The sequence below is a fragment of the Lepidochelys kempii genome, chromosome 5 (genome assembly GCF_965140285.1).
Source record: "Lepidochelys kempii isolate rLepKem1 chromosome 5, rLepKem1.hap1, whole genome shotgun sequence".
NCBI lineage: Eukaryota > Metazoa > Chordata > Testudines > Cheloniidae > Lepidochelys > Lepidochelys kempii.
In genome coordinates, this window is record NC_136384.1 from 94,329,669 (window position 1) to 94,341,936 (window position 12,268).

General features: G+C 40.8%; 1 protein-coding gene across 7 annotated transcripts in view; it reads right to left on the reverse strand.

Annotated features, from left to right (window-relative positions):
- Positions 1-12,268, reverse strand: part of TLE4 (TLE family member 4, transcriptional corepressor) — a 121,059-nt gene that overhangs the window by 18,764 nt on the left and 90,027 nt on the right. The window contains exon 10 of one of the 7 annotated variants that reach the window (XM_073345091.2): positions 5,319-5,513. The exons of the other annotated variants lie outside the window; for them this stretch is intronic. Coding sequence (XP_073201192.1) covers positions 5,319-5,513 — 195 coding nt within the window. The remainder of the gene's footprint in view (positions 1-5,318; positions 5,514-12,268) is intronic. 7 annotated transcript variants of the gene reach the window in all.

Below are 12,268 nucleotides of genomic sequence, written 5' to 3' on the forward strand. Positions count from 1 at the left end.
AGAGATAAAAAAGCTTCTGAGCTGGTACAGTTCACTTTCCCCCATCCCCCAAACCTTCATTTTAATTCCTGCCCCTCAGGTTTTGGAGAGGAATGAAGGCTTGGCTTTGGGCCAGTTGCTGAGAGGACTACAAGGCTAGACTTCAAGAGTGAGATGCAAGAAATAGCAGCCTAACTCTGGTCTCCTGCATGAAGCCTCAGTTCAGATTTTTAAGCAGAGATTTTGTAATGGCCACATCTGGTCTATCCATTACAAACTGTATCTGCTATATAAAAAAACTGCAATTCTGCAGGAACTCCATGGCTGGTGTTGATAGACCTAAAATTGCCCCTTATACAAAATAGCACAACTGCCATGGCCTGTTTAGCCAAAGCACTAAGTGACAACTATCTACATGTAACTGTGGTTGTGTATCAGATGTCTACAAGTGACACTGGCATCTGTACAAACCTTTTCCCTGAGTCTACACCTAGGGATCTGTGGGAGATCCCATGACTAAAGGGCTGAACACAAAAAACCTCCATCAAAGCACAGTTTAGCTGTCAGACTTTGCTCTGTTTTTCGATTAAAACATCAAGGCTCTTCTAACAGCTTCCTTTAAAGAAGATGGAACAGGGTTGCTGCTTAGAGAAATTAAGTGATTTAGCATTATGTCTTGGCAGGCTGTAACTTAATGGGCCAGAATCCTCCTTCTAATAACTATTAAAATTTATAGAGAAAGAAAATCTTTTCACACTGCAGTTTTCTTCAATGAACTTTTAATCTACTAGAAAACCAAGCATTTCCCTGCTAAGCAGTATTGAGTTTGTTCACATCTAATAATTGAACAAGACATGTGGAAATACATTATTTGGGGATAGTGGCTGTTTTAACTTCTCTTTTAGCAAAAAGGCACTGTATTTTCATTTTCTGTTTGTGTAGAAAAGGTTAATTCCTGGTAAATACATGCAAAATGGTGACCCAAACCGACTGAACAGATATAAGAACAGCAAGGCTCAGCACTTTGACATGTACATTTAGTTCATTTAAGAAGCACTACATCAAATACAGCGTTGGATCTTCAGCACAAGACTGTAAAATACTAGACACTACATATCCCACTATGTTTTGTACAGTGCTGAGCAACACTACACAACAAACGAGACCAACACTCTCCAGGAATTTCATGAGGTGGCATATTCCCTCTCTGATATTTATATGGTGACCGTCACAGTGGAATGTAGGTGCCAGACACAGCCTGAAATATCTCCCCTGACCATGCACAAATTAATTGATCATAAAGAATGCTATATAAACCTCTTATAAAGCCATAAATATCCCATAAGTAGCAGTGCAAACATCAATGTGCTGTCTACTTGTAATAATTAATACTTCAAATTACTTGAAAAATCCAAGAATTACTATAACCTTTTAAACCTCAACTTCCACTGAAAATTACATGCATTACCATAAATGGCTCACATAGCACAAAGGAAGAAAAACAATATAGTAAAATCAAGCACACGGGCTATCCATCCTTTCTCAAGCCCTGTAGCTTGGACTACCATCAGATAGCTCTCTTGGACTGCTAATCTTGCTTGGATAAAAATTAAGTGATAATTAAATGAAACCAGTGTTAGAAATAATGACGAGATGATAAGACCCAAAAGCCCTCCCACACAAAGCTGGTAACTCTTGAAGCATTTGTGACTGTGACCATTACCTGGTGTAACTCTATAACACTAAAAAAAGGATGTATTTTAAGTGAAATAATTAAAACAATAATTCCAACAAAGTGGGAATTATGAGATAATTGATCATCCTGAAGTATTACACAAACTGCAGTAAAAGCCAAGGATGTTCATTGCTAAGGTCAATTATGATATAATTATCTGAATGACATTATTGCTGTTATAAAGTCCATTCAAAGTATACGAGAAACAATAAAAATGGATACAACACACATCACAGGAAAATGACTTCACAGGAATGCTCACTCATTGACTGGCACTCACATTTAGGGCGGTGAAATACAAAAGCCAACGTTAGCAATCTGACTCACTCCAGCGTTTGGTATGGTCCTTTTAATTATTTAAGGGAGATGTGAAATCAGCAACATGGAGCAACTGAAGTATTATAACTCCTACATAAGTCTGAGTTAAGACTGTCCATACCTAGACTTGGCTGCTTACTGACTTGGGCCAAAAGGTGGACCAGCTTCCAGTCCACTTTACGGGTACGAAATGCAGTACAGCGCTGCACTAGTTCTAACCTTATGCCAGACAGAATGGAGTAACAATCACAAGAATATTCTCTCTACTTGAAAACTTAGCAGCTAAGCCTTTGAGCTCCTGGGCTTAACTTTCCTCAGAAGTCCCAAGGCCAAACTCTCTAACACGGCTCCTTGCCAATGAAAGGGATAGAAAAAACCAGTATTGTACAACATAGCCCTTCACCTATTTTGCGTGGGGGGGGGGAATAGCACACTATTTTGATCTATTTTTAGCACACTGATTCGATCAGAGTTAAGATGGGTATGTCTCCTAGGGCTGGAATTTACACTTTCCAGCTCGAGTGTAGACATACCCAAAGATGTCTCACTTCACTCAAACTGCAATGTCACATTCATCCCCTCCCCTCGGTTTCCTGTCTCAGTTATTAGCACAGAGCCACAACAATGTAAAGGAAAGAAATAGGGAATAAAACTGGGAGAAAAACAGCCACTGATAAAGATGTATATAAAGAAACACCAAGATACACAGCAGAAAAAGGAAAACAAAATTGAGGAAGGTAAAGAAGAAAAAACAAAAACAAAAAGAATAGTCAGTTATCCTGATTATTAAGGAAAATTCCATCAAAATATTATTAGAGTTCTCCCACACAATATAGCTTCTGAGTGGTTCACAAAATTCCACAAGAATTCCTTTCAATTTACCAGAATGCATACATATTCTCTCTCTCTCTCTCTCTCTCACACTTACACTTTTAGTAAACTGAGAGCAGTGGTTGTGAAATTTTCTGGGCTGCTCCAAGATACCGTGTAGCATGTTTACATCTACCAGTCACATCACCAAAGTAATCCATAGCTCAATCAAAACTCCCACCATATTGCCAAATGGTCTAAACTAGTGGAAAGTCCAACCTTTCTCAGCTTATTCTTGATTCTTATATTGTGACATTCCCTGCTGTGGCACCTGAAAGGCAGCATTACACTTTGTTCTCTTTATCTAAGACAGATGCTTGGGGCCAGGTTCTGAACTATCAAGCTATCAGTCAAGATTACTTGCCTTTCTCTCTCCCTTTCAGAGCTCACATTTTGACCTCCCAAGATCATTTCTCCATTGAGCCTTTTCAGGCCCGGTATACACTACAAAGTTCGGTCAGCATAAGCTTGCATCAACCTAGTCGCACATGCTCTGCCATTAAATGTGTCTCCTACCGATGTAAATGCCCCATTACAGCGACACAGTAACACCACTGCCCTGAGCGGCATTGCGCTATGGTCGATGTGCTGAGGGCGACGCAGCACAAGTGCAGACACTGAGTTACTTATGTTGACCCTAACAGTCCTCCAGCAGCTGCCCCACAATGCCCTACACTGACCAATTGTGAACACCATTGCCCAGGGTTCCCGGAGAACAAGCCAGCTACACACTCCAGACGTGTTCCAGCTTGAAGTAGACCGGAGATTTTGGATCTCCTAGGCCTGTGAGAAGAGGCTGTTCAAGCACAGCTATGGACCAGCCATAGAGACATGGACATCTACAAGCAGGTTACACAGGAGATGCAGGAGAAGGTACTACAGGGACCAGCAGCAGTGCAACATGAAAGCAAAGGAACTGCATTAGGCATACCAGAAGGCCAAGGTGATGAGCTGCAGACTTACTGCTTTTACAAAGAGCTGCATGCCATACTTGGTGGAAACCCCACCACCGACCTACAGACAACCATGACTACCTCCGAGGAGCCCAAGCCAAAGACTCCTGGCATGAACAGCCATGACGAGGAGGAGGATGGGGGACATGCAAGTGGTGGGGTCTTGCTATGCCACAAGCCAGGACCTGTCTGAGACACCACCACAGTCCAGTCAGTCCCAGCAGCTGAGCACAGGTGAGTCTGATGCAGGGGAAGGAACTTTGGGTAGTTTATATTTCCCATTACAGTGATGTACTGATAGCACTCCCAAGTTAACAGGATACAGCTATCAACTGTTTCATTAATTTAATTGTACTACACGAGGTAGTGGTACCAAAAAAAGAGAGAGATAGGGTTCTCTTTTTTTCATTCCCCTGTGGCAAGGGAGGGGCATGAGGAACAGTTTATGTATACAAGGGCGTCGCTTGAACCCTCCTGAGAAATCTCCATGAAACTTTCATGGAAGTACTCTGTAATCCTCTCCCAAAGTTTCTAGGAATGGCCGCCTTATTTCTTCTTCACGGTAGGACACCTTCCCACACGACTTGGCGATAACTCCAGTAGGCACTATTGGAGTAAACAGGCTAGCAGCATACAGGCTGGGCGGCTTTGGAAGGCCAGCAGCAGCTGTGCTCTCTGTGCCTTTGTTACCCTCAGGAGGAGATATCAGTTAAAATCACCCCGCCTGTGGAAAATGGTGCCAGTATTCAGTTCCATTGCCCTATCCTCAGTTTCATGCAACCAAGAAATTTCCTCACCATTTCCTTCATCTCTGGCAGGCCTTACACCCCACGGCTGGTGCTGTGAATGGCACCATGCACTCTGCAGCAGAAGTGTCAAGAGGCAAGTCTTGTTTAAAACCTCAGCGGAGCACAGGAAGGGAGTTTTGAGTCTTAACTTTCACTTTCTGTTGTGATTATACGGCCAATGATGCCTTTGTGTGTTTTACCTGCAGCTGCTGTTGTTATGGCCTTGTGGGGTTTCCGCTCTACATCTGTGGAATGCCCGACCGAGATAAGGAAGAGAAAGATGAGGACTCAGAATGACATGTTCAAGGAGATCCTGCAAGCCAGTGCTGCATCAGACTGTGAGCAAAGGGCCTGAAGGGTGAGCACTGCAGACAGCCTGGAGAAGGAAAGAATGGACAGGAGGCAGGCCCAGGAGTCCCAGCAGAAAGAGGAGAGGGAGGTTCATTAAGACATAACGGGGCTTCTCTGGCAGCAAAAACAGATACTGCAGACTCTTGTGGACCTACTGGTTTAACAAACACAGTCTTGCCTCTCTTTTCAGACGATGGAGAACTCTATTATAGCACCTCCCTACACTCTGTGGAACATTCCATGTGGCATCAGAGGCCGCATCCCTACCCCTGCCACTCCACCCCAGGGGACATTAAGGACAATCAGAGTTTTGCATATACTGACCTGAGAGAGCCACGGTTGCTGTATGTGTAGGTAAAATGGACATGAATGTAGCCCTTGCAGCTGATGTACTCTGTGGCAAGGTACTCTGTTGCCAAAAAAGGGGTATGCATGCTTTCTAAAACCCCACCCCAGTTCAGGAACCTCACTGCTGCAAATCCTTCCACTTTGTGCTGCACATTGCCAAGAGTCACAATCCTGCGTAAGAGGAGACAATTAATGGCCCTGCACACTTGCATGACAACAGCCCCCACAGTGGATTTACCAACTCCAAAATGATTTCCCATTGACGAGTAGCATTCCTGTGTTTGCAAGTTTCCACGATGATATTACCACTCACTTACCCACTGTCAGTGCAGCTCATATTTTGGTGAGTCTGCGCTGAAGGGCTGGGGCAAGCTTGACAGACAGATCCACGAATGTGGCCTTGTGCATCAAAAGTTCTGCAGCCACGGCTCATCATCCCAAACATTACAGTGCAATCCCACCAGTCAATGCTTCATTCCTCGGCCCAGAAACAGTGCTCCACCATCTGCAGTTGCTTCATCAATGCCACCAACAACCATAAATTGGTTCTTGCTATGCTCCATTACTGTTGTATTCCTGCTGATTCAGTTCCTCTCATGGCTCTGCACATACTGGAGGATCATGCATCCTGTGTTTGCAATGCCTAGGACAACAGTGCAAAGCTGTGCAGGCTCCAGGCTTCTGTCAGAGATGGCAGACCGTGAGGAGGGCTATGGGGGTTTGTGGTATGTTTTAAAAAAAGGCATGAAAATTATGGGATAAAGATGACATTATGGGATGGATACATTTGCATGCTGGGAACTTGACTCCTTGCTCCCAGTCACCCCTGAGCAACTCATTTCTGCCTCACTGTGCATTGCCAAAACATCCCCAAAGTGTGCTGAACAGTGGCAGGTAGCATGCTGGTTGGGATACCTATCGTGGTGCACCACACTTTGCATCGACACAAGCACTCCTGGTGAATGCACACAGTGCTGATGCAAGGAGCAAAGTACGCACTCACACAAGCAACATACCGTGATAGTTTTATGCCACCGTAACTTGCATTGACCAAAGTTTGCTGTGTAGACATGGACGGAGTCTTGTTAAAAAGAGAGATCCCTTCAGTAGTATCTAAACATTTTTTCCTTCTGCCTTCCTGTTACTTCGTTCCCTCTGATGTAAAATTGTTTTATCCTCTCCACCATTAATACACCCCAGGTCTCAGTCCAGTGCATTTTCTACTCATTCTATTGAATCTTGCTTCAATGATTTCCCTCAAGGACTCAGTCTGATGTTTGATTTGAGTTGAGCCCTCCTACCTTCTTCAAAATTCAAACCAACCTGCCTTTCATGTATATGTTATCCTTATAGACTTTAGGCAGAACTGTTCCACATCAAACTGCCTTTATATTTTCAGTGGCCATTCTATAGTTTAGCTTGTGCTTCTTATATGAAAGAGGTCTCTTAATTCATCGAGGTCTATGGCCTTGTCTACACAAAAAAGTGTTTGCCAGTATAGCTATACCTGTATTCCTCCTAATTTAGACAGAGCTTATACCGCAGGAGAATTCTTTTGACAGGGTATTTATACTAGTTCCCTGAACGAATTAAGCCATACTGGAAAGGACTGCATTTGCTGGTATAACAGTGTCTACACCAGGCTTTCGCTAGCATAGCTATGTTGGGTAGGAGTGGGGGGAAATCAAAATGTGTCTACACGAAGAGGATTTGCTGGAATTGCTATATCTATCCAGGTACTTTCTTTCTAGCACAGACAAGGCTTAAGTAAACTTATTGAGTATTTTCACCTTCCATTTCCCACAACTCTAGTCACTCGCACTGTTTACACCGTCAGCACCTTAACTCCCACTCAGTCCCACCTGGACTGAATCAGCGTTTGCTGCCTTTTCGCTGTGGCTAGATTCTCCAAACTCAGATGGACAGTCTCAGTAGTTTTTAGTGTAAAAAGCTAGGAAAGCCACAATACAAAGCTATTGCATATCACATGGCCTGTCTAAGCTACTTGGATTGGGTTAAGTAAGCCAAGATTGTGATGATTATTTTTTATACAATCTATAATTAAAAATGCAAACTTTGATGTTTTATATGGCATTTTTACCCACTAATTTACTTCACTAATTGCAAAATTAATGAAGTTAATTAGTGGATAAGACTGTCACATAAAACATCAAAGTCTAGATGTTTAGTGTCTCTGCCAGAACAACTAATCAGTCAAAGAAATCTGGAATAAAAAGAAAATGTGTACATGCAGCAGTTAACTTTCCAAACTCAAATAGTTTCAAAATTAAAAATATATAAAATATCAAAAGATGCTTTTTACATTGATGATCTAGTTGCTCTGGCAGCGCCACTATAACATTTCACGTAATCTAATTAAATGAGAAGGAATGATCTGAAGGCATCGAAGTCTAGATCTTTAATCATAGTTACAATAATGGTGATAAATTCAAAATTAACATATTAACTCCAGAGTCTGAATGCTGCATTCATAAACTGGCTGCGTGCATTCATAAACTGGCTGCGTACACAAATATTTGAAGACCTGTATCATCTCAGTTTTGCTATGAAACTACGCTACACAGTGGAGGTCAGAGATACCAGGCAATTTTGAAGCATACCTCTATCAGCATGGGCTGTTGCTTCTCTGGCCTCTCCTGGTATGCAAGTGCAGAGTGGCAAGGAAAACAGGTGTTTAAAGCAATAGCAGTGGCTGATAGCTAGGCTTCCACAGGTGGATCTTTAAAATAAATCCCTTAAAATACAGCTTCCTCTGTAGTCACTGACTGAGAGATACATCACGGGTAAGGCCTAATCCCTTACTTACACTTTGAGGGTCAAAAGATAGACAAAAAGAACCAATGCACATAACTACAAGCAATGAAGTAGTTAAGGAGCACAGCTGTGAAGCAAAGACAAAAGACAGGTTGGGGGAAAGGATATCTAAACACAGATACAAGGAGGACTGTAGCAAGGATAACAGGCATCTTTTGGTAAGCAAGACAGTTTGAATAAAGAAATGGATGGGAGATAGAATATTAGAAAAAAAGTTGTGGAAAATAAAAACCTCTTCTGATCAGTTTATAGGAGCTGCAAGGTTCAGCGATTACAGCTCAATAACGTATATTTTAAAATTGGTACAACACAGAAACTACAATGGCCCCTGTGCAAGGATGGCACACAAATTTGTGCAGCATTTCCATCAAGTCTGCTCTTGTCCACATCTGCCAGCTTGTAAATATTGAAGTTAACTGATGGCAACAGCCAAGCCCTAGTCAAACAGCTTCCATTCTGATCCATAAAGCAATCCACAGGGTCCTTTCTATATCACCCAACCCGTTTCAATTTCTTCCGTTTTTAAGAAAGCTTCAACACACCCTAGACTAGACCACATACTCCAAAATAAATCTGAATAGAATGAAGAGTTTCAAGGACATGTTAGCACACACAATTATAGGTAATATGTGCAACAGAGAACATGACACAGTGAGAGAGAGCCCAAGGGTGTACACGAGCTGCAAAGGATTTCTAGCCCTAACAATGTCTGAAACAATAAGCATTCTAGAGTAATAAAGATGTGTGAGAGCAAAGGAAGACAGACAGAACTCAACCACAAATCACATTTCTGGTGTTTTAGAAAGAAAAAAAAAAACAAAAACAAAAAACACATTCCAATATCAAGAATTAGTCTGTATGAGAGTAGCCCTAACATATAAAATATCAGCAGTTACTCTGACCTAAAACAGACAGGCCAAAGGTCACAAAGTTATATAGATTCAAAAAATTGAGGGTAAACATAACCATCTCTGGGAATCCGAAGAACAACACAAAAGCCAAGGAACCATCAGATCCTCTGTTCTGTTCTCAAACGTTTAGGGGTTCCAGTTAATGAACTTTTAGGCAATTTCCTAAGGCAGAGTCCTGAGACATGTAGAGCAGCACCACCAAAATGAAAACTAAGAAAGGGGAGTAAGCTAGTAAGAGGGAGAGCAACCACAGGATAAGAGAAGCAGCTGAACTAGCCAGAGCATTCAATACAGCAATTTAATTGTGGACTCACCACCATGAAAGACAGAAAGAATGATAGCCATCAGCTTGTTTTACTGGCTCTGAATTCTGCAACTCAGGAGCAAAGCACTTACTATCTTTAGGCAGTCTTCAAAAAAAGTGAAGACTGACAAAATAATTTCAAAGCCCAGGATGGTTCAAGGACTCTAGTGATAAATGCATTTTTATGGCAACTGAATTTGGACAAAATAATACATTTAGAATAGTAGGAAAATGCTAAAAAGAGTGTTTTATACTATCAAAAAGAGTATAAGAAGTATTGAGGAATCCATTTGAAAAATAAATAATCTTTTGGTTATACCGCTCTTTAAAAAAAACCCTAAGCACAGTAAAATACTTACAATTTAATTTTGGATTGTATATTATACAGCAAAAAAATAAGTGGAATGTGAATACTTTCCTGCAATATAAGGTCTCAAACAACTATGGGTTGCAGAAATCACAACAGAACTAGTAATAGAGATTATTAGACAAAAAACAAAGTCTGTGCCAACGGTTTCAAAACAAAAATGACCAAGCTGTACACTCTCTCGGGGACAGTTAAGTGGATTCTCTTTTTCCTGTAGACTGGTATTAGCAATATCCTCCAGGGATGAGAACTCCCCATTTGACTCCTGGATTTGATCAGGAGATAACCAAGCACTAATTAGCTTTCTTCTATTTCAAAACCACAGCTCATTTCTGAAGGCAGACTCATGAGGCATTGCTTTTGATTTCTTTCAGCATGCATTCTGAACAATAAAACTTTGCTCCCCTCCCCTTTTCAGTTCCCTAATACTGACTTTTTCTTTTTAACTCAGGTTACATTCATGGGGGTGGGGGTGGGAAGGCATCTGGTCTCAGGTTTCAAATTTGTTGCTCTCATCCCTTACACCCCTGGTGCAGCTAAGCTGCTTGGGGGCAAAAACCTTGATTTTCTGTCTGTAAAGCATCTTTACTGTGACATTAATAATAAAAAAACAATAATTAATGTGACCTGCTGAAGAAATGATTTGGGACAATCAAAATTATATTAATAGTTTTACCAGCGCAGTTGTGCTGATGCAAATTTGTAGTATAGACCTGTCGTTACACTATTTGGGCAGCCATCTTCTAAAGCTGAACACTCAATGAATTCATTAACTAATTATTGCATTAACTGGGTGCTAAAAATATGAACATGGGGTACCGAGCAAGGCTGAAATCATAACATTCAAAAACCAATAGGAGAACACTTCAACCTCTCTGGCTACTCAGTAAAAGACTTAAAGGTGGCAATTTTGCAACAGAAAAACTTCAAAACCAGACTCCAATGAGAAACCGCTGAGCTTGAATTAATATGCAAACTAGATACCATTAACTTGGGTTTGAATAGAGACTGGGAGTGGCAGGGTCATTACACATATTGAATCTATTTCCCCATGTTAAGTATCCTCACACCTTCTTGTCAACTGTCTAAACGGGCCATCTTGATTATCACTACAGAAGTTATTTTCTCCTGCTGATAATAGCTCATCTTAATTAATTAGCCTCTCACAGTGTGTATGGTAACTTCCAACTTATCTGTGTATATATACATATATCTTACTATATGTGCCATTCTATGCATCCGATGAAGTGGGCTGTAGCCCACGAAAGCTTATGCTCTAATACACTTGTTAGTCTCTAAGGTGCCACAAGTACTCCTGTTCTTTTTGCTGAAATTCATGTCTCTTATTTGTATGCAACATACTATATGAAATCCCAATGAAATATTGCCAAGAAACTAAGCTTTGATCACTACTGCTCTGCTTTCCAGCCCAAACAACATTCAAGCACATTACCAGTGCCTGACTTCATCTACTATTTTGCATTTGCTTAGGAATATAAAACAGCTGTGTCAGAAGAGGCCCTAGTTCAGGAAACTATCCTTATTCAGTGAAGCCCTCAAGCATGTGTTAAACTTTAGGCATGTGTTTAACTTCACTTAAATCAAAAAATAGCTAAAAAGTCTGTGGGATTTAAGCATGTGCTTAAGTGCTTTCCTGAATTGGGGCCTGAAAGCCCAACTTGTCACACAACGAATTTTCCCAACAATAGCTCTTTAAGCCAAGGATTCTTGCGGATAGAGTTATGGGAGAAGAGCTCTTCTAGCTGTCTTGAAGCATTACCATGCGAGTCAGAACCCAAAGTGAATCCACTATACATACCACACCTATTTCAAAACAGCAGGTAAATAATATATAAAACAGTGCTTGTGCCAACTTTTTGATGTGCAACAGACTCTTTAACATCTAAGAATTATGCAAGAGGCAGCAGTAGCTTATTTTGCTGTGCCTTTCGTTTTTTATATTAGACAGGTCACTCAATTTTTTAAATGTTAAAAGCATGATCAATTACTCACTTTAGTCTAGCTAAAAATGTTTTGATGTCAGCAATGAGCAGCCAATAAAATTTTAATTTAGACTAGAACAACTGAAAAACAGAACTCCATGTCTTGTACTCCCCTGTATCCTGCCAAGTAGTTAAGTGTGATAACTGGCATTCATACACATGCCCTTCTGTTCTACTCAAATGAGTTATCTTTAGATGCTTTGAGAAGACTATTCTCTTATTTAAGTACTTCATAATATGATCCATCTTTCCTTTTGCTTTTGTTAAGAAAAGACTGCAGTAATCTGCCTAAAACAGTGTTCTGGCAAACACTCCTAAATTATGTAAGTCACCAGGTTCAACTCTGCTGTTACAAACACTTGAAGGAAGACGGGTATAATATATTATCATTATAGTTATACAATCCTGAGTTGAATTTTCCTTGGCTGAATTTCTAACATTTTAATGCTGAAATTGATCTGTTTTAAAAACACCATGTGAAAGATTTTTTAAATACCATTCATACT